This window comes from Rhinopithecus roxellana, chromosome 17, assembly GCF_007565055.1.
Source record: "Rhinopithecus roxellana isolate Shanxi Qingling chromosome 17, ASM756505v1, whole genome shotgun sequence".
In the NCBI taxonomy this organism is placed as follows: domain Eukaryota; kingdom Metazoa; phylum Chordata; class Mammalia; order Primates; family Cercopithecidae; genus Rhinopithecus; species Rhinopithecus roxellana.
In genome coordinates, this window is record NC_044565.1 from 112,121,540 (window position 1) to 112,148,080 (window position 26,541).

Sequence of the window (26,541 nt, forward strand, 5' to 3'; positions counted from 1 at the left end):
CCAAAGGCAGGAGCCAGTGACGCTTAAACAGCCGTCAAAATAGATGGTTATAAAAAGAATAACAGGCAGACTCATCATTTGTTCCTGGTGAGTCTCACAGGTTTTCAATTTTAAAAGAAGTGCTGAGTCCAAACTTACTTGATAGTGTCTGCTCTGTAAGAGCCAGGCCGAGAAAAACAAAAACAGAGAGAGCTCTGAGCAGGGACCCCAACCTGGGTCAGCCGCTTTCCATCCAGTGGTGAGGACCAGGTCCTGCTTCCAGAGCCTTCAGGCTGCGGGGCGTCCAGCCTAGCAGAGACCCCTCCTCACCGCGTCCTCACCCTTACACCCAATGCCCTGCCTCCTCTCCGCTGTGGCTCCCAAGGCTGGGCTCCGGCGAACGATGGTTGGGGAGACTCTGAGGGGGTGGTGGAGAGGAGCAGGCGTCCTGCACCATGATCGCTAGTGGCAGCACCCAAGGCTTGGGAGGTTTTTGTCAGAGCAAAAGCGGGAGAGGGACATGGGTTTGTGAGTCTCTCCCCCTCTTCTTACCCCAGCCCTGGGCTTTCACCCAGCAATTGGGGATGGGGCTTTCCCCAGTTTGGGAGTAGGGAAAGAAGGCAAGGGCAGGCCCACCTTCATGGCTAAACTGGGCCTCTGTGAGTCCACGTTCCAGAGCTCAAAAGGGGACAGCCCCAAGGCAAATGGCCTCAAGGGGGTGACATAGGTGCAGCCACGTTAGGCAGCCATCACCAGCCCTGAGCTGGGTGGTGGCAGGTACCTATAGTCCCAGCTACTCTGGAGGCTGAGGGAGGAGGATCATTTGAGCTCAGGAGTTTGAGGTCAGTGTGGGCAACATAACAAGATCCTGTCACTTAAAAAGAAAAAGAGACCACTGGTCGTGGCCAAGAGTGCCAGGTCCCAGGGACTGTGCTATCAGAGCAAACCTTCAGCAATGCTCTCCCCACATGCGGAACTCCCCGGCAAGGTATACCAGATTCTCCAGGAGGGGAAGAGGCCCAGCTCAGCATAGGATTTGGGGTCTGGAGCCCCTTACACAGCTGAGCTGAGTTCACTCCTGAATCAGGGATCCCACCTGGCTGGGGTCCTCCCACGGAGCTGCAAGGCTGTGGTTCCCAGACCAGCAGCAAGACTGGACTTGATTGTCCTTCTGCACGCTCTGTAATTTGCCCCTGGAATCAGCATTAAGTCATCTGGAGGCCGATGCCAATGATAAGGGCTCCTATCAGCCTTTGGGATCTGTGGCCCAGACTCCCTGGCTCTGTTGTGGGCTTTGCCGCCTCAGCCTCCAGACTGGCTTGCCAGGGAGGGCAGGGCCTCGGCCAAGTTGCGCAGACAGTGGGGTAGCCTTAGAGCCTTGGAGCCAGTGTGGAAGGGCCGCTGCGCCAAGATGTGCTCCCCCTTACAGATGGAGACACTGAGACGGTGACGTGGCCCCAGGGACCTTTGGAGTCCTTGGGGTTTTCTCCTCTGCATCTGCTCTGACCCCAGCACACAGAAGCTCCAGCTCCTTCTCACACGTAGTGGAACTGCACAGGTACGATGCTCCCGTGCACACAGCCAGGCACACAGCACACTGCTGTGAGGAGCTCAGAGCAGACGAGTCCAGAAGGGCTGGCGGCTCTACACAGGCCCCAGCTGTCACTCTTCAAGATGGTGTGGACACAGGGGTCTGCGGGAGAACCGGAAGGGTCTTTCAGAGGACATGGAGGAGGGCCTCAGGAGACTGGGGGCTTGGCGGGTGGGTTCTGAAATCCCACGCAGCTGGGGGCAGGGCGAGGGCAGCTCCAGTTCAGTAACAGTGTCTCCACCCACCTGAACTTCTCTGCTTGAGTTGGGGAGTTCACTGCCAACAACTCTTGTGGCTCAGACACCCCACGCACACCTGGGCCTCACCACATCCGGCAGCAGGGCGGGGGGAGGGCAGGATGGAGGGGATACCCAGGCCCTCAGTCCTCCGGGTGCAGTGCTAGCCCGGGACTTTGCTGCCCAGGGGGCTGGACAGGGAGGCCTAGGATGGGGGAGGCCAGTTCTGTTCTGCTTCTCCCTCTTCCCCTTGCCAAGGTCCTGAAATCCCCGCAGGCCTGGGGAGGGCTGGGAGCGTCAGCGGACTTCCCTCCAGGGCGGGCTTGTGGCAGGGGGAAGTGCTTCTTTCCGAGACCTGGGGGCTTTCCCTGCGCCAAGGAGGAAGAAGCTTCGCCTCACTCTTAACTGGAAGCCGGTCTCAGACCCCTGCTTTCCCCACGAAAGGCCCCAGGACCCCCTCATTTCCCTTCGGCCCAAGCCCAGGGGCCTGGGTCCCGGGGACTGTGTTCGGGCCTAGCTTGGCCACCAGCATACTGCAAGACGCTGAGTGCTGGTCTCATCCAGGCAATGGGGGGTGGGGAGGGGGAGACAGTCCCTCTGGCCCAAGGTCTCCAAATATATGAGCAATAGGACATCTCAGCAGGGACCTCCCCATCATCCAGTGTAGAAATCACCCGTGGCAGCAGGCATTTGTCAATGTTTGTGGTGACAAATTTCTAAGAGTAAAATTCTGGGAGGGAAAGGGAAAAGGCAGAGGAAGCGTGGGGTTGGCGGGTGGGGTACTCCAAGGGACATCGCTGGCCCTAAGCGGGGACTTGCATCTGTGAAGCTGGGTTCCCCAGGACTGAGTGTCTTGGGACAGGTCAAAGGGTGGGCACAAAGAAGGGAGGGGTGCTGGTCCCTCCGACTCCGGATAACACCTTCCCTTCCCTTAGTCGCTGGTCCCCGCCTCCTCTCCGTGTGTTCATCCCCGCGCCCTGCCTTCCCCCCCAACCTCCCCGCCCCCGCCTCCGGAGTCCCCGGGTCAGCCCAGCCTGCGCCCCACGTGAGGGGCGGGGGCGGGCGCCAGCGCCTTCCTGCTCTGCCCTTGTTTGGTGTCCCGGGGGCCGGCCCAGGGGTACTTAACCCGAACCGCCGCGGAGGGCGCCCGGAGTCGACCGCTCGGGCAGCGCCACCGCCAAGAGAGCCCCGAGACGCGGTAACGAGCGAAAGGAAGAAGAGGCACCGGTGGCCATGGGGCTGGAGGCGGCGCGCGAGCTGGAGTGCGCGGCGCTGGGCACGCTGCTGCGGGAGCCGCGGGAGGCGGAACGCACGCTGCTGCTGGACTGCCGGCCCTTCCTGGCCTACTGCCACCGCCACGTGCGCGCCGCGCGCCCGGTGCCTTGGAACGCGCTGCTGCGCCGCCGTGCGCGCGGCCCCCCCGCCGCGGTTCTCGCCTGCCTGCTGCCCGACCGCGCGCTGCGGACGCGCCTGGTCCGCGGGGAGCTAGCGCGGGCAGTGGTGCTGGACGAGGGCAGTGCCTCGGTGGCGGAGCTCCGGCCGGACGGCCCGGCCCACGTGCTGCTGGCCGCGCTGCTGCATGAGACCCGCGCGGGGCCCACCGCCGTGTACTTCCTGCGAGGTGAGCCGCCGGCTGCCCTTAGCCCGCCCCACCCGACTCCAGCCCGGATTTCCCTGCTGACCGTGCCCTTCCCCTCCTTGCAGGAGGCTTCGACGGCTTCCAGGGCTGCTGTCCCGATCTGTGCTCTGAGGCCCCCGCCCCTGCGCTGCCGCCGGCAGGGAGCAAAACCAACCGTTCCGACCCGAGGGCTCCCATCTACGACCAGGTGAGTACGGCCCCCCACCCCGGACCCTCCCTCCTTCCCCACCGCAGACTGGGCGCCTCTAGAGAAAGGGCCTGCCATTTGGGGATGCGAGCAGTTTGCCCATGTATCCACCTTTATACTTGTGTGTGTGTGTGTGTGTTGGGGGGGTGGGGCACGGCTGCTCGCACATGCCTGTGTGGGTCAGTGTACGTTTGCATGTGTATGTTGGGAGCGTGAGGGAGCATGTGTGTGCCGGTGTGTTCTTGCACATTCCTGAGTCCTGTCTCAGGTCAGGAGGACTGGCTGAGGACTCCTCTTGTCTTGGCCAGCCCATCGAGTCTCTACCCGCTGCTGCTCCAGCCCTCCGGGGCTGGGCTGGGAAGGCCTCACCGCCCCTCTGCCCCCTCCAGGGTGGCCCTGTGGAGATCTTGCCCTACCTGTTCCTGGGCAGCTGCAGCCATTCGTCAGACCTGCAGGGGCTGCAGGCGTGTGGCATCACAGCCGTCCTCAACGTGTCCGCCAGCTGCCCCAACCACTTTGAGGGCCTTTTCCGCTACAAGAGTATCCCTGTGGAGGACAACCAGATGGTGGAGATCAGCGCCTGGTTCCAGGAGGCCATAGGCTTCATTGGTAAGGGGGCGCCTCTGCCCAGAGGTCCCTAGGGGCTCCAGAGGAGAGGGCTGGGGGCCCCTGTCTCGTGGGCTGTGCACATTCCGTCTGACACCACTCCCCCATCTCCCTTGCAGACTGGGTGAAGAACAGCGGAGGCCGGGTGCTGGTGCACTGCCAGGCCGGCATCTCGCGCTCCGCCACCATCTGCCTGGCCTACCTCATGCAGAGTCGCCGTGTGCGGCTGGACGAGGCCTTTGACTTCGTTAAGCAGCGCCGGGGGGTCATCTCCCCCAACTTCAGTTTCATGGGGCAGCTGCTGCAGTTTGAGACCCAGGTGCTGTGTCACTGAGGTGGTGCCCCTCTGCCTGCCCGCCCCCCCCCCCCCCAACTGTGCTGGCAGGAGCTGACTGTGGACTGGTGGGCTCCTCTCTGGGCCAGCACAGTCCCCTCACCTCTGGGAGGGCTGCTACCTCCTCACAGTTTGAGAAGCCCCCACATGGGGGCTCTAGGAATGTCGGCATGCTGGCCTTTCCGACCTGGTGCTCTTCTGCTGGGGGACTGAGGCTGGCCCTCATTCGGGGTCGGGAACCGAAGGTGTGTCTGCTCTTTCCCATCCCATCCCCTGGCAGAAATCATCTGGACTCTATACCGTGGACTCTCCCTGGTCCACCACCATGTTGAAGCCCTTGGCAGCCTGAGAGCTCCAAGGAACAAGCTGTGACAACCAGGAGCCCTGTCTGTGGGTTGGTCCGCCCAGGGCCTGGAGCCCAAGCCCTGTGTTCCTGGGGAAGCTGGGGACTTGGGAAGTGATGGGTGTGCCGTGCTGTGTGTGTCAGTCTGTGAGCCTTTCACGCCTGTGCTGGCGCTGGAAAGTTATTTGTGCTCAGCTGACATTTAACACTCCCTCCCCTGCTTCCTCCTAGCCCTGTGGGCAGGGGTTGGAAACTTAGCACTTTATATTTATACAGATCATTCAGGATGTGTCAATAAAATATTGTTTTGTTTAAAAAAGAACAACCTAGTGTCTGGTCTCATCTGATGCCTGGGAGCCTGCTTGGACCTCACATTTCCTTGTGCCCTCAGGGTTTCAGAAGTGAACGGGCAGAGGGGCCAGTGGCCGGAAGGGGCAGGTCTGACCCTCCTCGAAAAGGCCGCTCTCTTGCCCTCCGTTCTCCCTGCGCTGGCGTCTTCCCAGACAGGGACCTCCCTCCAGAGCTGAACAGGGTTGTTTCTGGGAGGCTGGGGTCCTGTCTGTGATTCAGAGCCGGGCCCAGTGCTGCCCTGATCAGACCCCGCTTCCTTTTTGGAACGTGGAAGGATGCGTGCGAGTGTGTGCCTGAGGGTGTGGTCCTGTGGGGGTGGGTGGTCTTGGCCTGTGCACACGTGCATGTTGTGCCTGGCCTTCCTGTGGGAGCGTGTGTGCACGCCCACGCGAGAGGCACTTCCCAGGCCCTGTGGGTCTCTGCTTCCTCACAGCAGGCCCGCACGGCCTCCCTACTCTTCTCCTACATCCCAGGGCCGGGGCTCACGGCACCCCCTGTTCCAGAGCTCCTTCATGTCCCCCAAAGGCATGTGGCCCCATGTCTGGTGCAGAGGACCTGTCACTAGGGATGGAATTCATTGTTCTGCACACCCACCCAACCAGCACATCTTGGTCAAACTTTACGGGCCCAGCATAGCACTAAGGTTCAGTGGAGACCTGAGACAAGGGCCCCGCCCATGCCAGAAGCCTAGGGGTACCTGTTGAGGCTGCTGGAAGGGGGTGCTGTGATCTGCCTGTGAGCAGGGTTGCTGAGGCCTTTGGGGATGGTTGTGTGGGAGCCAGTCCTACTTCAGGCTCACCGGGACATTCGGCCACTGGGAATGCCATCCAGCCAGGGTCGCCTCTGCACACTGCTACCTCTACAGATTTAAGAACTGGGCTGCACAGCAGGAGGTGACCAGCTTCATCAGTATCACAGCCGCTCCCCACATACCCCATGGCTAGCATTACTGCCTGAGCTCCACCTCCTATCAGATCAGTGGCGGCATTAGATTCTCATAGGAGCTCGAACCCTGTTGTGAACTGCATTGGAGGGATACGGGATGTATGCTCCTTATGAAACTCTTAACTAATGCCTGATAATCTGTCAACTGTCTCCCATCACTCCCAGATGTTATCTTCAGTTGCAAGAAAACAAGTTCTGGGCTCCCACTGATTCCACATTATGGTGAGTTGTATAATTATTTCATGATAGATTACAGTGTAATAGTGGAAATAAAGTGCACAATAAGTGTAATGCACTTGAATCACCTAGAAACCATCCCCCTCACCATCCTGGGCCAGGCGCAGTGGCTCATGCCTGTAATCCCAGCGCTTCGGGAGGCCGAGATGGGTGGATCACCTGAAGTCAGGAGTTCGAGACCAGCCTGGCCAACATGGCAAAACCCCGTCTCTACTAAAAATACAAAAATTAGCCAGGCTTGGTGGCAGGCGCCTGTAATCCCAGCTACTCAGGAGTCTGAGGCAGGAGAATTGCTTGAACCTGGGAGGCGGAGGTTGCAGTGAGCCTAGATTGCACCATTGCACCCCAGCCTGGGCGCCAAGAGTGAAACTCCATCTTGCACAGAGGAACAAACAAACAAAAACCAGTCCCTGGTGCCACAAAGGTTGGGAACTGCTGTCTTATGGCATTCTGAATGCCTGGGAGGGTGTACTTGTGGGGCAGGGGGCCGCGTAGTTTGACAGTCTGGGGGCTGGTTTTGCTTAACCTTGCTGTATACAGTTTTCTTGTCTGTAAAATGGAGTTTCATTGTTAGCCCCCACCTCTCAGGATGTAGACTTACACAAGTCAATCCATATAGTGCTCGCCCATAGTAGGCGCTCAGAAAATGTTAGGTAACTACGGCCCGAGGAGTGAGGTTGATCTGAAGTTTCAGTGTGCAGGTGCGAGGTGTGCATCTGGACCAGGATGAACACTCAAAACAGCTGGGCATGGGGTCCGCTCAGCCTTGTGCCTAGAGCCCAGCACAGGTGGGCGCTTGCTCTGTGGGGTGGAATGAAGGGTGATCCTTGTTCCCTCTGCTGTCTGAGGGGTGGGGTGAGCCACTCCAGTGTGAACTGGGCAGAGCCGGGGTTGCTATTCTGCCTTTTTTAGGACCTGAGTGGGCATCTGTTGGGACCCACTTGTACCCCCATGCCCAGCTTTGGTGGGTGGGAGACATCTGGGGCTCTAAGTCATAGGGGACTTCACACCACACAGCCTCATCTCACACGCAGCTGCACTGGTGGCTGAGGCCTCTGCCCACCCCACCCTCGGCCCTACCTCATCCCACCCTACCCAGTACCCAGCCCCACTCCCCTCTCCTCCCTTCCCCATGCTTTTTATAGCTTGTCATCTAGCAAACTGCCCTTCTCTTTCTCTCTCTTTCCCTCCTTTCCTTCTTTCCTATTAAGTTTTAAAACTTCTAATTGTGGTGAAGAACGCAACATAAAATCGATCATCTTTACCATTATCAAGTGTTTAGTAAAGTGTATTCACATCGTTGTGCAACAGATATCCAGAGCTTTTTCATCTTCCGAACCTGAAATACTATACCTATTAAATGATAACTCCCCCTCCCCAGCCCCTGGTAAGCTCTGTTCCACTTTCTGTCTCTGTGCATTGGGCTACTCTAGATACCTCTTGGAGGTAGAATCATGCAGGATTTGTCTTTTTGTGACTGGCTTGTTTCACTCAGCAAAATACCCTCAGATCAACTGCATGTCCTCATAAAGACTCTATTTCTCTCCCCAAGCAGGGTGATTATTTCTTATCATTATTTTAATTTTGGGTTTTTTTGGGACGGAGTCTCACTCTGTTGCCCAGGCTGGAGTGAAGTGGTACAATCTCGGCTCACTACAACCTCCGCCTGCCGGGTTCAAGGGATTTCCGACCAATTTTTGTATTTTTAGTAGAGATGGGGTTTCACCGCATTGGCCAGGCTGGTCTCAGACTCCTGACCTCAAGTGATCCGCCTGCCTCGGCCTCTCAAAATGCTGGGATTACAGGCATGAGCCACCGCGCCTGGCTTACTTTTTTTACTGAACACTCATCTTTTTTTTTGAGATGGAGTCTCACTCTGTCCCTTGGGCTAGAGTGCAGTGGTGCGATTTCGGCTCACTGCAAACTCCACCTCTGGGTTCAAGCGATTCACCTCAGCTTCCAGAGTAGCTGGGATTACAGGCGCCCACCACCGTGCCCAGCTAATTTTTGTATTTTTTTAGTAGAGATGGGGTTTCACCATGTTGGCCAGACTGGTCTAGAATTCCTGACCTCGTGATCCACCTGCCTCGGCCTCCCAAAGTGCTGGGATTATAGGCATGAGCCACCGTGCCTGTCTGAACGCTCATCTTAAGTGGTCAGCCTCATGCATTTGTTTTTTGATGTGTCCTATTCTTTATTTTACTTATTTTTTCTAGCTTTACTGAGGCATAATTGACAAATAAAAGTAGTATATGTTTAAGTGTACAACGTGATATTTTGACATACGCATACCTTGTGAAATGATGACCACAAGCTAATTAGCATATCCATGGTGTGTATCCTGATGTCTGTCAATACCTTGCCCTGGCAGCAGGGCATCTGCTTCCATCACTGTCTCCCTGTGATTCTGATTCCTGACTTTGGAGAAGCTCTGGATTCCAGGCACAGCGGGAATGCTGAAAGGTGCTTGTGGACAATAGAAGATCTTGGCTCTGTCGCTTCCCTTCACCGGGCGCAGGTGACTGTGGGGGTGTCCCCAAATGCTGCCCAGTGCTGACATGCCCCGCCTCTGGAATTTCAATCCAGGTGGGGCCCTGAGTGACCTGGCTCTGGGGCTCAGGGGTATGGAGGAGGGGGGGATATAGGTAAGGAGTTTAAATTTCCAAATCTGTGAAATGGGGATAAACACTGACTGATCATGCCAGCGGCTGTGGGATTAGGGGGGTGGACTCCCTGAGAGGCTCTGGGCATCTGGGGGTTCCACCTTTCCCACATGGCAGGCTTTCTGGGGTGCTGGTTGCACACTGTTCAGTTTGTGAAATTTCCTGGAGCCCTGTGCTTGTGATAGTGAACTTTTCTAGATGTACTAAAATAAAAGCTTGTGAAAGTGCAGTGACCTTTACTTCCTTCCAGAGATACACAGGGGGTGCCCCCAGGGTCTCAGGCAGCTTTCCTCGTGTCTAAGCACAGGCCGGGGCAGGAAGGGGGTCTCCCTCGCTGGAGGATAGGTCTATACCGGGGCTGGGGCCTCCGCTGGGCCTGGAGCAACTTTCTGCGATGTCTCTCTGCCCCCTGGTGGCGGGAAGGAACCTCAGCAGAGCCGCACTCCCAAGCGGGTCCCGCCTGTCTTTCACACACTACAGCCAGGAAGGAGACTGCGCTGGGGTGGAAACCACAGGTAGACACTGGAGGGGCTGCCAGCAGACCTGGTTGGGGCGGGGCTGTAGGTGAAGGTGGTTGGGGCGGGGCTGTAGGTGGAGCTGGTTGGGGCGGGGCTGCCGGTGGAGCTGGTTGGGGCGGGGCTACAGGTGAAGCTGGTTGGGGCGGGGCTGCAGGTGGAGCTGGTTGGGGCGGGGCTGCAGGTGGAGGTGGTTGGGGCGGGGCTGCAGGTGGAGGTGGTTGGGACGGGGCTGCAGGTGGAGCTGGTTGGGGCGGGGCTGCAGGTGGAGGTGGTTGGTGGGAGTAAGGTGGGAGCTGGAGCAGCTGCTATTTAAGAGGTGGTGGTGGTGGTGCTGGTTCTGCATTTAGGCTACTCTGTCCTGCTGGGGCTTAGTCTTGTTTGCCGAAGGGGCAGCAGGACTACCATGGAGGATGTAGGGGGTCTCCGGCCTTGGGTGCTGGGTCTGCTCTTCTTGCCAGGTAAGCTGGCTACCTGTCCCTCCTGCTGCTGGCTCCAGCCTGGAGAAAGCTGGGGAGAGGCCAGAAGGTTGTGACTGGAACCTGCAGGGATTGTAGCTGAGCTCAGCGGCTCAGAGCACAGAGCTTTCCAGGGTTGTAGCTGAGCTCAGTGGCTCAGAGCACCGTTTTCCATGGTTGTAGCTGAGCTCAGTGGCTCATAGCACAGAGCTTTCCAGGGTTGTAGCTGAGCTCAGAGCACAGAGCTTTCCAGGGTTGTAGCTGAGCTCAGTGGCTCAGAGCACAGAGCTTTCCAGGGTTGTAGCTGAGCTCAGAGCACAGACCTTTCCAGGGTTGTAGCTGAGCTCAGCGGCTCAGAGCACAGAGCTTTCTAGGGTTGTAGCTGAGCTCAGTGGCTCAGAGCACAGAGCTTTCCAGGGTTGTAGCTGAGCTCAGAGCACAGACCTTTCCAGGGTTGTAGCTGAGCTCAGCGGCTCAGAGCACAGAGCTTTCTAGGGTTTTAGCTGAGCTCAGAGCACAGAGCTTTCCAGGGTTGTTTTAGAAGTCAGCTCCTGGGGGCCAAGGGGAGGCCTCCTGAAGGTCCTGGAAGCAGAGGGCCTGCCTGGCAGAAGATGGCAGGTGTTGTGCCCCAGGCGTACTTGTCTTGGGGTGGGGGTAGGCTGTAAGTCCCCACTCCAGGCTGAGCCCATTGTCCAAGAGCCTGGGCTGAGAAAGAGTCATAGAGAAAGGTATGAGGCTGGCCTTGCCCCTGCCATGGGCGTCAGAACCTGAGGTCTGTCCTGCCTCCTTCTTTCCTGTTCCTCCTCTACCTCATAGGTGGGGCACGTGCCCTTTTGGTCCCCCTAGGGGAGCTCCTTCCCGAGGTCATCTAGACCTTGGCGCTAGCTGGGGTTGAGCAGGGAGACTGGAAAGGCTTTTTGGCTTTGTGCTGGATGGAGCCTACACTTCCTAGGGACTGAGTCTTACAGCCTGATCCCCCACACTCACCCTATGTCCTGCTGTCCGGTCTCACTGGTGGGTGCTCCAAGCATTTGTGTATGCCCCTGTCTGTCTGGACCAGGTATGATCCTAGGAGCGCCCCTGGCCTCCAGCTGCCCAGGAGCCTGTGGTACCAGCTTCCCAGATGGCCTCACCCCTGAGGGAACCCAGGCCTCCTGGGACAAGGATATTCCTGCAATTAACCAAGGTGAGGGCATCTTCTCAGGGCCTGGAGGGGCATGACATTATGTAGTGGGAAAACCACACTGAACACTGAGAAATGCAGAGCCTGGGAGGAAGTGGACCAGCTTACTCTAGGCTGTAAGTGTCTTTTTATGTTGTTTTTTTTGGACAGTCTTGCTCTGTCGCCCAAGCTGGAGTGCAGTGGCACAATCTCGGTTCGCTGCAAACTCTGCCTCCTGGGTTCACGCCATTCTCCTGCCTTAGCCTCCCGAGTAGCTGGGACTACAGGCGCCCGCCACCATGCCTGGCTAAATTTTTGTATTTTTGTATTTTTATTTTTTTAAAGTGGAGATGGGGTTTCACCATGTTAGCCAGGATAGTCTTGATCTCCTGACCTCGTGATCTGCCCGCCTCGGCCTCTCAAAGTGCTGGGATTACAGGCGTGAGCCACCGCACTCGGCCGTGGTTTTTAAGAGATGGAGTAGTATTGCTATGTTGCCCAGGCTGGTCTTGAACTCCTGGTCTTAAGTGATCCTCCTGCCTCTGCCTCCCGAGCAGCTGGGACTACAGGTGTGAATGGGTGGAAATTCTATGGGCAATTGCTTAAGTCTACTTTTTCTTTTTGTATCTTTCCTAGTGGATTGCTACTTTTATATGAAAAACGAAGTTCTTAAATGGCCTGATAAAAGTATAGATTGTTGGCTCTCTGAGCCTGGGTGTGGAGCTAAGCGGTGAGTTGATGTTTGAGAACGTCAGCCACCCTGTGCAGGACTGTCTGCAGGAGTGATTAGGAAGTCTGAGGCTCAGGGTCTTGCTGTCTGGGGATGTCACCTGAGGAATGAGGGTGTATAAATAGCCTGAACAAAGCCAGTCGAGATGGAGATTGGAGTTCAGATGTTGGAGCAATAAGGGCTGAAGCACCGGGGAGCAGGGACCAATGTTGTCCTAAGGGTGGGTGAGATCCTACCAGATCCTAGCCACTGTGTGATCTGCCCCCTTCTTCCTCCAAGAGCTGACATAGGGGCCCAGCACCAACTGAGCCTTGAGCCCCAGGTACTGCCCCACCCCTGGGTCACCGTGAGTGGTGTGGAGGTAACCAGAACCAATGGAGAAAACTCCCAAATGCTGGTGACCCCAACAACTATCACCTACAGTGAGGCTATCTCAGAGCGGCTGTCCGTGCCTCACCTGATGCTTTCCTGAGAAGCACCTGCCGCTGTGAATGTGGCTAATGCCGTACAGCTGTATCTGCCTCCCAAGACTGGCCCCCAGCCAAAAGGAGTTGCCTCAGCCAGAGGTGCCTGGGGGCTACTTCCTCACCTGCCCGAGGTGGCCCACTGGGACTCCTAAGGGACAGGAGTCTGGCCCCTGCCTCAAGGCTGTGCAAGTCAGAGGTGCCATTTGTGGTCCGGAGCGCCCATGGGATCCAGCTGAGGCTGCACCTGGGTTCTTTCCTGCCTTCTCTCCTGCTTTTCCTCACTCCCTCCATGAGTCACTTGCGGGAGAGACGAGAAGCAGAGGGACTAAGAGAGGTGAGGGGTCTGTGACAGCCGGTACTTGCCTACCTTTGATGGTGGAACAAATTTGAATTTGCCACCTCAAGGGGCCTGAGTATAACAGATGGGTGAGGAATAGATGGGGGATGAGGTGGGTGGGAGAGCCCAGGGCCTGTTCTGAGGAGTGTGGCTCAGGCTGGAAGAGGCCGCTGCTTCCTGACCGCAGGGACCCAGGCTTGGGACTCGATAGGTTGTGGGCTGTGTTTGAGCAGGGGAAGGACGCAGTCCAGCCAAGAAGCCTCCCACACTCGGGGACTGTGCGACTTTTCCTCAGTGCTCAGGGAACCTCTAACTCCACAGTCAGGGGAGGGACAGACCCCGAGCCTCAGACTCCTTTGTCTTTGTCCCCCAGCCCCTCACGCCTGCAGACAGCCTTGCCAGGGTGGCTGACATTCTCCAACATCAACTAATGACTTAGCTAAACACCCAGGCTCGGAGAGCCAGTGACCTCTACTTTTATCAGGCCATTTAAGAAGTTATAATAACAATCCACTAGGAAAGACACAAGAATAGACTGAAGGAGGGACTTGCTTGGCTTGTCCCTCGAGTCAGTGTGCTGGGGGACATGGGCCAACATGTCCTTCCCTCCCTTCCCAGGGCTCATCCCGGAAGAAACCCCAGAAAGCAGCTTCCTCATCGAGGGGGACATCGTCCGGCCGGTGAGTGCACACTCTGACGTGTGTGGGTGCAGATCAGCCCACAGCTGGTGACAGGCCCTCGGAGCCCACTCTGGGTGACATGGGGCCTGATGTGGGAGGGACATACATAGCTTGGTAGCTGCCTCTCTTTGTCAAGGTCAGAGCGACTCTTCTATTAGGAAAAAGGAATAAGCCAGCCTGAATGCTAAGGGAGGCTGGTATCTGAAGTGCTGGCACAGTCGGCCTGAGAGGGTTTCCTGAAGGAGGAGGTTTGAACACTTGACACAGCTTGGCACCCTGCCCAGGGGAGGTGCTCAGATAAAGGAAGAGATGAGCAAGGGTTGGCAGAGTGGCCTGTGGGTGATAAAGGGCCTGGTGGCAGTGGTGACCTGGGGATGGTGGAACAAGGAGTGATATGGAGCCTGACCATCTTGGCTGTGGTCGAGGGGCTGCATCTGAAGGAAGAAGGCTGCTGGGGATTGGGGGTGCCTTGCTAGCAGAAAAGGCAACACTGTGCCCAGGACAGCAGTGCTGTGTTTTAGGTGACTGGGAATGGCAGAAGGCTCCTGAATAGGACAATGACCCAGGGGAAGGCAAGACTGTCTTGCTGGAGGCTGCCACTGATGGCACAGCCTCTGACTGGGCAGGAGAGCCAGAGGCTGGCCCAAGGTTCCTAGGGGACCCCAGGGGCAAGGCAGACCCCTCCGGGTTATCCAGTGAGTGCTTGGGGAGGTGGCATGTGACCACCAGGAGCAGAATCAAATGCCTCCAGCTGATGGTGCAGGCACACTGGGGTGCTGTGGAGCCTGGGCTCTGAAGGGCTGGTTGCTGGAGAGCAGAACAGCGGCCGAGGCTAGGGTGCTGCCTCGCTTTCACTCCAAATAGGCTCTGTCCGCATGACCATCCCACGTTCAGGGAAGCCTGGTGGCTGTTCCCCTCTGGAAGGGGCACTGCCCACATGCTGGGGTGGGGTTGCCAGCCCAAGCCCTTCTGATCCAGGGCACCCTGGGGTGCTGGGCCTCCTAGCCAACATCCTCAGGGACTAATCTCTTGTTTGCTTGAGACTGCAATTCTTTTGTCATAGGCCAAGGGACTGTCTTGTGCATCAAGGTTCATGTAGCTGATCCCTTGCCTTCCACGCCTCTGTCCCGTCCCTAATGGTCCCCCATTCCCATGCACACAGGTCCTGACTCCCACATCTTTGGGGTTCTGGTGCCCTGGAGTGTGGTACCCTTGGAGCACAAAGCTTGGGTGGCCTCTGCCCCGGAGGTTGAACTGCTGCTCTCTCCTCAGAGTCCCTTCCGTCTGCTGTCAGCAACCAGCAACAAGTGGCCGACGGGTGGTGGTGGTGTCGTGGAGGTCCCCTTCTTGCTCTCCAGCAAGTACGGTGAGTGAGCGTGGTAGGCTCCCTCCCTTCCTCGGCCCCTTCTTCCAAATGCGGCAGAGGTGCTCCTCTCTTCCTTTTTCCTCTTACACCACCACATCTCCTCCACCTCCCCACCCCAAGAACCCGTCCACAGAAGCCCTTCTGTTCCTGAAGGTCTCCTGAGTCGGGAGGGTTAAAATCCTGGGAGAGCTGATGGGAAGGTGTGTCCAGGGGGATCTGATTCCCCTTGAGACCATGTGGTGAGGAGGACAGTGACCTACCCAAGGTCCCACAGCCAGGGTCTGTCTGGTGCCCAGCTTCCTCCTGGCACCACTAGGCTGCCCTTTCTTGATGCTATTTTGGGAGAGTGAGTTCAGAGCTCTGCTCCCAGACCCCCATGTAGAGCTTAAAGACCACCATGGCTCTGGGGTTCAGCCAGGTGGTACCTTTCAGATGAGCCCAGCCGCCAGGTCATCCTGGAGGCTCTTGCGGACTTTGAACGTTCCACGTGCATCAGGTTTGTCGCCTACCAGGGCCAGAGAGACTTCATTTCCATCATCCCCATGTATGGGTAAGCGCTGGGCGTTCAGCCTGGAATCCACTTGTCTATTGTCTAAAATTTATTTCTGGGCCCATCCCCCAGGGCTCAGTCCCCCTGCCCACCCTGAGGGGTCTGCCCCATGCGAGCTGGACCTCCAGGGCGGGAGGTGGAAAAGGGATGGGAACGGTGCTAGACCCTCATTTACAAAGCCCTCCTCTCCCAGGGGACTCCACCGGGTGGTGAGGAGGGGAGGTTTTGTGGGGCAGACAGTGTGTGAGTCATTGAGTCCTGGCAAGTTCCCTAACTTCTGAACCTCTTCTGCACCCTCTGGGGTGGGAGTGGTGGCGATACCTGCCTCCTAGCTTGTCAGGGGCCTGAGGCGATGTGTGTGAAAGCCTTGGCTCAGGGCTGACTAGGAGGGTGTGTTCACTGAGTGAGCTGTTTCTGTCCTCTGCATTCATATCAGTTCCTGCTGCCTCCCTGCGGCCCAGGCTGGTGATGGGGGTCCGGTATGCCCATTTCACAGAAGTCCAGGCAGTAAAGGGGCTTGGAGAATGGCAAACCTGAGACTAGAACCCAGAGTGGGGCCTGCTTGTTGGGTGTTTGTCTATTTTGTGGTGTGGGGGGAGGGAAAGCCCAGGTCTGTCTGTCTGGGGGGGATCTGGGCTGGCGCTCACCCTGCTTGCTCTCATTGCCCTGCAGGTGCTTCTCGAGTGTGGGGCGCAGTGGAGGGATGCAGGTGGTCTCCCTGGCACCCACCTGTCTTCAGAAGGGCCGGGGCATTGTCCTTCACGAGCTCATGCATGTGCTGGGCTTCTGGCACGAGCACGCGCGGGCTGACCGGGACCGCTATATCCGTATCAACTGGAACGAGATCCTCCCAGGTAAGCCAGGCCACAGGCAGGTCAGGCTGGTGCCAGGGAGGGGACAGCAGGGCTTGGGCCCAAGTTGCCTGGTTCCTATGGATGAGGCTATCCATCTTCCCCACCACCTGCCTGCTTCCTGTGGGGAAGGTGGGGGTTTCACTTCTCTTTGGGACCTGGAGGTGGTCCAGCTGCTGCTCTGGGCCCCAGGCCTTCATCTGCCCTCCTGTAGTTGTGCCTGAGTTAGGGTGCCACCACCTGCTCTGTCTCGCTTTTCATCCCTGACACTGTCCTCTCCCTGGGGATGGGGCAGGCAGTACCCATGGTGCCTGCTTGTTGAGTACTCTAGCAGCGGCCTCATGCACCAGGCACCACCAGTGTGGGCTGGGGCTGTGTGCCAGCTTGGGGAGCTGAGCCAAAGCAGAACCCCAAGGTAGCAGGCTGTACAAGCCAAGTGCTGAGCCACGGGCTGAGGGCAGCGCTATGGGACTGGGACATGTGCCAGTGAGCAGGTAGAAGAAACGCAGACTGTGGCCGTGGGAGAGTAGAGGCTGGAGGCAGGTGGGCTGTGGTTCCTGTGCTGGCAGCAGCAGCTCTGTGGTGCCGGGGATCAGATTCTGGTGATGGTGGGGTCTCTCCGTTCAGGAGGCAGGAAGACCCGCCCCCGAGGGAGGGGCAGAGGAGGTGTGAGTGGGAATCTGGCTTAGAGGGTGGAGTGGGAAGAAGGCCTCCTGCAGGTGGAGGGCATCTAGCACAAGACCTTTCACTGCTGTCATGTTAGCCAGGCGAAGCAGCCAGGGAAGCTGGCTTTTCCCAGCCCCAAACACCGCTTTCTCAGTGGCTCCCAGCAAACACAAGTCACAGAGAAAGGGGTGTCTGGGGCACGTGGGTAGCACCTCACAAAGGGAGGGGATGGACATTGAATCAGACCAGGCTGAGGAGGCAGTGAGGGGGGTGACAAGTGACTCTGTCCTGAAAACAGACTGATCCTTCCCAATGCTCGTGGAACAGTTGTGAAAGGTTACCCTGATAATTTCATGATATGCCATGAAATGCCATGAAAACGTGCAACTCTGAAAGTAGACTAATATAAACATTCTGATCATGATATAAAGTAGAAACCAATACACCAAAACCAAAAGCTTCTCCTGTTTAGAAATTGAAAGAAAACAACAAAACTTTCTTTTAGCTCTGGAGTTAAAGTACAGCTATTCTAAAACAAAAATCATGAAAGACTATACAAAACCCAGTGGTTCACAGCTAATGCAATGCTCAGAGAAAACGTGTAGACTTACACATCAGTAAACAGAACAAATTGAGCATGTCAACCCAAATTAAATGAAAGCAGGAGGAAATTTAAAAAAGGGTAAAAGCAGAAACTGAGTTGGAAAACACCACTAATTATTCCTAATGATAAAACAGGTTAAAACACCGCTTCCCCAATGGAAAAAGCGAGAACTTGTTTGTTTTCATTTAGGTTAATATGTTCTCATTAGGTTATTTCATTTAGGTTAATATGTTCTCATTAGGTTAATATGTACAGAAACTCTGCTAGGGCAGACACATTAATAGCAGTAATTAATTGTTGTGGGGCGGGAAGGTGTGAACGCGGGAAGCGGAGGATGGAATCGGAGACTTTTACTACATCTCAATAGTTGACTTTTCAACCAAATGAATATACTATTTATTCAAAGTGTTTAATGAGTTTTTAAAAGGAAGAAATAAGAGCTCGAGGGGCAGCTGTTAGGCAGGTGATGGGGTATGAAGGTGCTGGAGTGCAGGACTGCTCCGTGGAGAAGCTGCAGTACCGAGGTAGGGTGTATGGGCGGCTGGCTGGGTTTGAGGGAATTGGGGTGGGGGAGCAAAGATAGAGGGGCTGCCTCTGAAGGCAGGAAGGAACCTTGCCCCTCTCAGGTCTGAGGGACCTGAGCGAGGAGGAGAGGGGCTCCAAGTCTGGGGAAGTGTTGTGGCAGGTGGGCGGGCCTGTGACTGGGGACTGGGGGTCACCACTGCCGATGTCAGCGTGGCGGTTTTTCAAATCTGGGTCAAGGAATAGACATTGCGTCTGGGGTGGGAGGGGCATGTGAGACCCTGAGCAGTGTGTGACCCGTGGCAGCTGTGGGTTATGCAGAGACGAGCCCCGTGCAGGACGAATATGCAAGGAGGCAGGATGGGTGGAGAGAACGGCTACGAGGTGATGGTTGGCCAGCCATGGGGTCCCTGTGCCTCCAACCCAACTAGTATAGGTTGGGGTTCTTCCTGGCGCTGGGGAGAGTGGGGCTGGTGCCAGAAACAGCCTGGTGGCTGCGGGCTCAGTCCCTCAGCTTGGGTAAGTTACGAGCTCCCAGAAGACTCTCCCAGCCATTGCCCGCCCTTTCTTGCCCGCCCTCTTTATATGTCAGTAAGTTGTATTGTTTCTGTATTTTTAGGATTTGAAATCAACTTCATCAAGTCTCGGAGCAGCAACATGCTGACGCCCTATGACTACTCCTCTGTGATGCACTACGGGAGGTGATGATGGACCCTGCCCCCTTCTCCCTCTGCTGCCCCCTTCTCCCTCTGCTGCCCCCTTCTCCCTCTGCTGCCCCCTTCTCCCTCTGCTGCCCCCTTCTCCCTCTGCTGCCCCCTTCTCCCTCTGCTGCCCCCTTCTCCCTCTGCTGCCCCAGCCTCTCCCTGGTCCGGACTTGGGTCTCCCTCTGTGATGCACTATGGGAGGTGAGGACCCTGCCCCCTTCTCCCTCTGCTGCCCCCTTCTCCCTCTGCTGCCCCCTTCTCCCTCTGCTGCCCCCTTCTCCCTCTGCTGCCCCCTTCTCCCTCTGCTGCCCCCTTCTCCCTCTGCTGCCCCCTTCTCCCTCTGCTGCCCCAGCCTCTCTCTCTGCTGCCCCAGCCTCTCTCTCTGCTGCCCCAGCGTCTCTCTCTGCTGCCCCAGCGTCTCTCTCTGCTGCCCCAGCCTCTCCCTGGTCTGGACTCGGGTCTCCCTCTGTGATGCACTATGGGAGGTGAGGACCCTGCCCCCTTCTCCCTCTGCTGCCCCAGCCTCTCCCTGGTCCAGACTCAGGGGTCTCCCACTGGGTTCCAGGTTTGCCTTCAGCCGGCGCGGGCTGCCCACCATCACACCGCTTTGGGCTCCCAGCGTCCACATCGGCCAGCGATGGAACCTGAGTGCCTCGGACATCACCCGGGTCCTCAAACTCTACAGCTGCAGCCCAAGTGGCCCCAGACCTCGTGGGAGAGGTGAGTGGCATGGCAGGAAGGTGACGGGAACCTGGAGAAGGCACCTGTGCTTTAATGGTGTCAGGGAGGGTGACATGGAGGGAGATGAGGTTGCAGGGACAGCAGGGTGAGATCACGGAGGCTTGCCACAGGACACAGAACAAGCACTTGAGGAAAGTGAACACTCACTATGACTCAGCTCTGACCAAAGAGGAATAGGGCTCACTATCTTAGCCTAGATAATAAACATCTACCAAAAACCTAGAGCAACATTTCAGGGTAAAACATTAAAACAGGGACCAAGACAACTTTTCCCACTATTGTCCTGTCTCCTCCACGTTGTGTGGCAGTGGAGGGCCTGGGCACTGAGGTAGAGCCAATGAAACTAAAGGTCCGAGGATTGGAAAGGAAGCAAAAACATTGTTCATAATAGATGATTACCTGTTTTGAAAGCAACAATCCATAAACAATTTATTAGAACTAATATTTAGAAAAGGTAAATACAGTTAATATAAAAATCGTATTTTTGTACACCCAGTTAGAAACACAATTGTTAGTAAACATACCATTATAATAGCAATCATAAAGGTCCCAAGGAATAAATCTGACAGCTATATCAAACATTTGAGGAAAAATGAACCTTTATTAAAATCATTAAATAATACTTAAATACAGAGAAATACACCTGTTATTGAAAGGAAGGCAGTGTTATAAAAATTCAGTCTTCCCAAATTAATCTATAAATTCCCACTCAAAATACCAGTGTTGATCTTGAGAGAGTGATACATACTTTCTTTTCTTTTTTTAAAAAAGTTGGAGTGTCACTCTGTCACCCAGGCTGGAGTGCAGTGGCACAATCTCCGCTCTCTGCAGCCTCTGCCTCCGAGGTTCAAGTGATTCTTGTGCCTCAGTCTCCTGAGTAGCTGGGCTTACAGGTGCCCGCCACCACACCCAGCTAATTTTTGTACTTTTAGTAGAGACAGGGTTTCACCATGTTGACCAGGCTGGTCTCGAACTCCTGACCGCAAGTGATCTGCCTGCCTTAGCCTCCCAACTGACGGGGTGATTATAAAGTTTTTATATGAAAATATGAAAGGTCAATAACAGCCGAGACATCCCTGAAGGAAAAACTAGAAAGACTTGCCCTAGCAGATATTAGTCATGTAGTTCATGAAACGTCTTTATGTAAAGGCATAGCACTGGGGCAAGGCTAGACAGTTGCCCACTGGAACAGAACCAAATTCAAAAACAGACCCCATTCAGAAGCAGAGCTTTGATAGAGGGCCACTGATGATCACTAGCGAAGGACAGTTAAGTTACTTGTCTTAGAGCCTTTTAACATCTATTTAAAAATTCCTAACTCATATCATGTGCAAATAACTCGGGATGCATGAAAGACACATGTAATACACTTTAACACATCTAGGAAAAAATATATATAGTAAGATCTCTTCATGACCTTGGGATAGGGAAGGATTGCTTAAATGAGATACAGCACTAATTGTAAAACTAGAAAGATTCATAAATTCAACTACATTAATTATAACTTTGTCCAAAGGCACCAAAAAGAAAGTGAAAAGACAGGTTACAAATGAAGATTTTTTTTTTTTTTTTTTTTTTTTTTTTGAGACAGTATCAATCTTTTTGCCCAGGCTGGAGTGCAATGGCACGATCTTGGCTCACTGCAACCTCTGCCTCCTGGGTTCAAGTGATTGTCCTGCCTCAGCCTCCCTTGTAGCTGGGATTACACGCAGGTGCCACCATGACTGGCTGATTTTTTTTTTTTTTTTTTTTTTTTTTTGAGACGGAGTCTTGCTCTGTCGCCCGGACTGGAGTGCAGTGGCCGGATCTCAGCTCACTGCAAGCTCCGCCTCCCGGGTTCCCACCATTCTCCTGCCTCAGCCTCCCGAGTACCTGGGACTACAGGCGCCCGCCACCTTGCCCGGCTAGTTTTTGTATTTTTAGTAGAGACGGGGTTTCACCGTGATAGCCAGGATGGTCTCGATCTCCTGACCTCGTGATCCGCGCGTCTCGGCCTCCCAAAGTGCTGGGATTACAGGCTTGAGCCACCACGCCCGGCCTTGATTTTGTATTTTTAGTAGAGACGGGTTTCACCGTGTTTGCTAGGCTGGTCTTGAGCTCCTGACCTCAGGTGATCCCCCTGCCTCAGCCTCTCAAAGTGCTGGGATTACAGGTGTAAGCCACTGTGCCTGGTGTGTGTGTGTGTGTGTGTGTGTGTATATGTGTATATATATACACACACATACACACATTAATACAAGAACAAACCAGCTGAGCATGATGGCTCTTGCCTGTAATCGCAACACTTTGGGAGGCTGAGGTGGGTGGATCGCTTGAGCTTAGGAGTTCAAGACCAGCCCGGACAACACAGTAAGACACCATCTCTGGAAAAAACTAGTGGGGGATAGTGGTGTGCACCTGTGGTCCCACCTACTCAGGGAAGCCGAGGCAGGAGAATCACTTAAACCCAGAGGCAGAGGTTGTAGTGAGCCAAGATCGTGCCACTGCACTCCAGTCTGGGTAACAGAGCCAGACTCTGTCTCAAAAAAAAAAAAAAAAAAAAAAAAAAAAAAAAACCCATCAAACAGAAAAACGGGAAGAGACTTAGCAGACATCTGAGACCAAATGGGAAACACACTCAAGATATTCAACCTCAGGAATTGAAGACATGTGAATGAAGACTACCATACCATTCTATAGCCACTAAACTGGACACTTCAAAGGCCAATGATACCAAATACTGGTAAGGATATAGAGTGATGAATGAAAATGCTAGACCCTATTGATAGGAATATGAGTGGCTGTACCCAATTTGGAAAATAATTTGACATCTTGGAAGACTGAAGTGTACATAACCCCTGACCTGGATTCTACTCCTAGGTTATCTTGCATGCAAATACCCTTTCCCTCCCCTCACTACCTGCTCCTGCCCCCAGCTCCAGGTAATCACTAACCTACTTTGCCACTCTGGATTTGCTGATCCCAGACATTTCGCATAAGTGGAACCATAACACATAGCCTCTTGTGTCTGGCTTCTTAATGTTTTCAAGGTTCATCCACGTTGTATGTATCAATAACATTGCTGAATAACATTCCATTGGATAGATATGTCACATTCACCAGTTGAGGGACATTTGGGTTTTTACTTTGCGGCTACTATGAATAGAGCTACTATGGACATTTATGTACAAGATTTTGTGTCAACATGTCATTTCTTTTGAGTATACAGCTGGGAATGGAATTGGTAGGTCCTACAATAACTCCATGTTTAACTGCTAAGATATAGTCAAGTGGATGCACCATTTTTATTCCCACCAGCGGTATACAAGGGTTCTGATTTATCCCATCCTTGCTGACATTTGTTATCTATTTTGATTAGAACCATCCTAAGTGAGTATGAAGTAGTATCTCATTGTAGTTCGGAGTTGCATTTCCCTAGTGACTAATGTTGAACATCTTTTAAAATGTGCACGTTGGTCATCTGTATCTTGGGAGAATGCTTATATCCTGTTTTTCTTCAGTTGGGTTGTCTCTTCTGAGTTGTAAGAGTTCTTTATATATCTAGACACATGTCCCTCATCAGATGTTGCCCTTAAATATTTCATCACATCCTATGCTTCTTGTTTTCCCCACTTTTCAATGATGTCCTTTGAACACCAACATCTGAAATGTGGAAAGTTCAACTGACCCATTTTGTCACTCCTTTTTGGTGTCTATGATGCCTTTGCCTAACCCAAGGTCATGGAGATTTGCTCCTTTTTTCATGTAAGTCTTAGTTTCAGGTTTTACATTTCGGTATACGACCCATTTGGAGTGAACCCTTGAACAGGGTGTAAGGAAGGGGTCCGACTTCATTCTTCATGTAACTAGCCAGTTGCTCAGCACCACTCTTTCCCCTACACCTTTTTTTACTAGACTAAGTATCTTCTATTTTTCTTTTTTTTTTTTTTTTTGAGACGGAGTCTCGCTCTGTCGCCCAGGTTGGAGTGCAGTGACCGGATCTCAGCTCACTGCAAGCTCCGTCTCCCGGGTTTACGCCATTCTCCTGCCTCAGCCTCCCGAGTAGCTGGGACTACAGGCGCCTGCCACCTCGCCCGGCTAGTTTTTTGTATTTTTTTAGTAGAGACGGGGTTTCACCATGTTAGCCAGGATGGTCTCGATCTCCTGACCTCGTGATCCGCCCGTCTCAGCCTCCCAAAGTGCTGGGATTACAGGCTTGAGCCACTGTGCCCGGCCTACTAAGTATCTTCTAAAAAAAAAAAAAAAAAAAAAACCCTAAAGAATAGATGTAATAAGAAATTTGTGTGTAATTTCTTTTGTTGAGATGGGAGTCATGTGTGCCTCAGCCTCCCGAGTAGCTAGGATTACAGGTGAGCACCACCATGCTGGCTGTTTCATATTTTCAGTAGAGACAGGGTTTTACCATGTTGGCCAGGATGGTCTTGAACTCCCGACCTCTAGTGATCCGCCTCCCTCAGCCTCCCAAAGTACTGGGATTACAGACGTGAGCCACCGTGCCTAGCTTTGTGTGTAATTTTTCTAGAGGTTTGACTACCATGACTATGGAATTGGGAGGTAGTGGAAAGGTCTGTGGTCAAGGGATGGGTCTATCAAGATGGTGAGCATGACAGTGCATTTGGATGCTGGAACCATGACCTGCTGGAAGAGAGCGGTGGGTACAGTGGGGAGAAAGGACACCCAGAATGTTTGGAAAAAGGCTGCCTGTGGTGGGAGCTGAGGCACTTCCTTGGATCTAGCGGGAAGGAAGAAGACAGGAATAGACCCAAGTCTGCAGGAGGATCTTGACAGTACGGATGTGGGGGCCTCTGTTACATAGAGGTGAGGCCACCAGAGGTAGGGAGAGGGGGATGGAAATAAAGATGTGCCTCTGCTGACTGAAGAGTGGGAGATGCCTGCTAGAGGTGGGGGATGCCAGCGCTCTAGGACTGGGTCTGGTGGCAGTTGTGACGGCAGGGAAAGGGGGTTGAGGCTGCCTCCGAGGGGCTGACAGCCATGGGGGCTGTGGAGCCTGTGTAGGTGGGAGTGATCTGAAGTGGGGAAGGCTGCTGTAGGAAGATGCTGGGCCTGCGGAGTGTCTGCAGAGCCACACTACCTCAGTGTGCACAGGTGGAGGGGGTGCTGTGGAAGGTGGCCCCCAGTAACGGGCTGCAATGGTGGGAGCTCCTGGTGTTGACCAGATCCAGAGGGAGGTGTGGGCTGTGAGCTCCTGGTGTTGACCAGATCCAGAGGAAGATGTGGGCTGTGAGCTCCTGGTGTTGACCAGATCCAGAGGGAGGTGTGGGCTGTGAGGCTGTCAGGACCTGGTAGAAGAGTCACCAGTTGTAGCGTGGCGATGAGGATTTGGTCAGGGTCAGCTGAGGGAAAAGGCTCCTGGTGAAGCCCTTGCTGCGTGTGCAGGAGGAACTGGGATGGGAGGCAGTGCTGAGGGGCGGGGGCCAGCCAGGGAACATGGGCTTAAATGAGGAAGAGTGCCCACAAAGAGGTGAGGTACAGTCACAGTCTGGCATGACAGTGAAGAAGGAAGCCCCAACCTATCTCCTGGCACAGTGCAGGATTTGGAACAGTTCTAGGGCAGGTCTTGGGTTCGGGGCAAGTGGTGAGGTATGGCCGCGGGCAGAGCAGCCTGGGTGAAGGGTCCGGAAGGTGGGCACTTTGGTGCTGGGTCAGGGACTTAACTGTCCCAGCAGTCTCGGGTGTGAATGAGGCAGTGGTAGAAGCCTGAGTGGCCTGACGTTCTGATGGTGACTTCGGGGGCCAGGCAGGGAAGAGATGGGATGGCTTCATTGTCCTGGTCTCTGGTAGTGTGGAATCCAGTACTGGAGGCATTAGGCGGTGGCATGGGTGGGCACCACTCCGGTGAGCCAGGCTCCTCGTCCCTGTGAGTAACGCTAAAGCCAGCTCTGGCTCTATACAGCCAGGCCACATGTCATCCTCCAGTTCTGAGGTTCTACCTCCTGTCTCTCCTGTTGCAGGGTCTCAAGCCCACAGCACTGGTAGGAGACCCGCTCTGGCCTCCCCATCCCTGCTGCAGCTTTTGGAGGCACTGTCAGTGGAATCCAGGAGCCCCGACCCCAGCGCTTCCAGTGCAGGAGGCCAGCCTGTTCCTGTGGGGCCTGGGGAGAGCCCACGTGGGTGGGAGTCCCCTGTCCTGAAAAAGCTCAGTGTGGAGGCCTCGGCAAGGCAGCCTCAGACCCTGGCTTCCTCCCCAAGGTCAAGGCCTGGAGCAGGTGCCCCCGGTATTGCTCAGGAGCAGTCCTGGCTGGCCGGAGCATCCACTGAGCCCACAGCCCCATCTTCAGAAGCAGGAATCCAGCCAGTCTCTGTCCAGGGAAGCCCAGCTCTGCCAGGGGGCTGTGTACCGGGAAATCATTTCTAGGGGAGGTCCAAAGATTAAGCCTGTGGCTTCTGTCCCCAGGTAGGGAGGGCATCCTCTGCCCAGTGGAGCTGAGTCGTCTACCTCTTGGCTCCTCTGGGCCACCCTGTCTTCCAGCCCCAACCTACCACCCCATCTCAGAGGGCCGGCCTCTTCCCGTCTCTCCACGGTGTTCCCCTAAGGGCTCCTAGGGCCAGGGGTTCTTCTAGTTCTGTCATAGGGGAAGGCAGGCCTGGCTCTGCCTGCTCTTGACTTTTGCCCCAGCCCTGGAAGATGCTGGGAATGGGAGGTGACATTCTCCAGGGATGGGTCCTGGAAGGGGTGGGGAAGAAGTAGGTTCCAGTCATGCAGAACCCTGGAATCCCTCCTGTGCCTGAGGCCCTACCCCCAGCATAGACTAATGGTGTCCCTACCTCTCCCTTGGGGTAACCCTGTGGCTGGGACCCTGGGCACAGCCTCCCATCCCACCCAACATGCCCAAGTATGGAGGATGTTCTGCGGCGGTGTGGCCTCCAGCCCTTCTCTCCAGGAGGCTTTGAGAGCCCAACTCAGTCCCCTGCAGAGCAGGAAGGTGCTGGGCCAAAGGCAGCCACCATGGGGGAGAAAAAGATGTGGGGCCTCCCCAGATTGCACAATGGGAACCCCAGCTGGGCTCTGAACAGAGGACTCGGTCGTCTCTACCCCAGAACGCTATTCCCTGGAGC

The 26,541-nt window shown here is 55.0% G+C and overlaps 2 protein-coding genes across 3 annotated transcripts; both read left to right on the forward strand.

The window, feature by feature from the left end:
- The first annotated feature begins 2,567 nt into the window (after positions 1-2,567).
- On the forward strand, positions 2,568-5,234 carry DUSP2 (dual specificity phosphatase 2). Of its 2 annotated transcripts, none has more exons than XM_030921800.1 (4): positions 2,568-3,427; positions 3,511-3,632; positions 3,941-4,241; positions 4,358-5,234. In XM_030921800.1, exons 1-4 carry the CDS (start codon positions 3,040-3,042, stop codon positions 4,570-4,572), a joined length of 1,026 nt encoding a protein of 341 aa, XP_030777660.1. In that variant the 5' UTR covers positions 2,568-3,039; the 3' UTR covers positions 4,573-5,234. The 2 variants fall into 2 exon arrangements, with proteins under 2 accessions (XP_030777660.1, XP_010360429.2); XM_010362127.2 differs by having other exon boundaries at positions 2,573-3,427; positions 4,022-4,241.
- A 4,798-nt stretch (positions 5,235-10,032) lies between these two features.
- Positions 10,033-25,840, forward strand: ASTL (astacin like metalloendopeptidase). Its single transcript, XM_010362071.2, has 9 exons — positions 10,033-10,087; positions 11,145-11,270; positions 13,399-13,460; positions 14,733-14,826; positions 15,259-15,376; positions 16,049-16,230; positions 18,639-18,720; positions 19,289-19,443; positions 25,437-25,840. The coding sequence occupies exons 1-9, from the start codon at positions 10,033-10,035 to the stop codon at positions 25,838-25,840; spliced, it is 1,278 nt and encodes a 425-aa protein (XP_010360373.1).
- The last annotated feature ends 701 nt before the right edge of the window (positions 25,841-26,541 follow it).

Coding starts and splice junctions, on each gene's coding strand:
- DUSP2 (XM_030921800.1), top strand. CDS start 3,040: ATGGGGCTGGAGGCGGCGCGCGAGCTGGAGTGCGCGGCGCTGGGCACG. Junction 3,428..3,510: donor CGCCGTGTACTTCCTGCGAG/GTGAGCCGCCGG, acceptor CCCTCCTTGCAG/GAGGCTTCGACGGCTTCCAG. Junction 4,242..4,357: donor GGAGGCCATAGGCTTCATTG/GTAAGGGGGCGC, acceptor TCTCCCTTGCAG/ACTGGGTGAAGAACAGCGGA.
- ASTL (XM_010362071.2), top strand. CDS start 10,033: ATGGAGGATGTAGGGGGTCTCCGGCCTTGGGTGCTGGGTCTGCTCTTC. Junction 11,271..13,398: donor TATTCCTGCAATTAACCAAG/GTGAGGGCATCT, acceptor CTCCCTTCCCAG/GGCTCATCCCGGAAGAAACC. Junction 16,231..18,638: donor CTGGAACGAGATCCTCCCAG/GTAAGCCAGGCC, acceptor CTGTATTTTTAG/GATTTGAAATCAACTTCATC.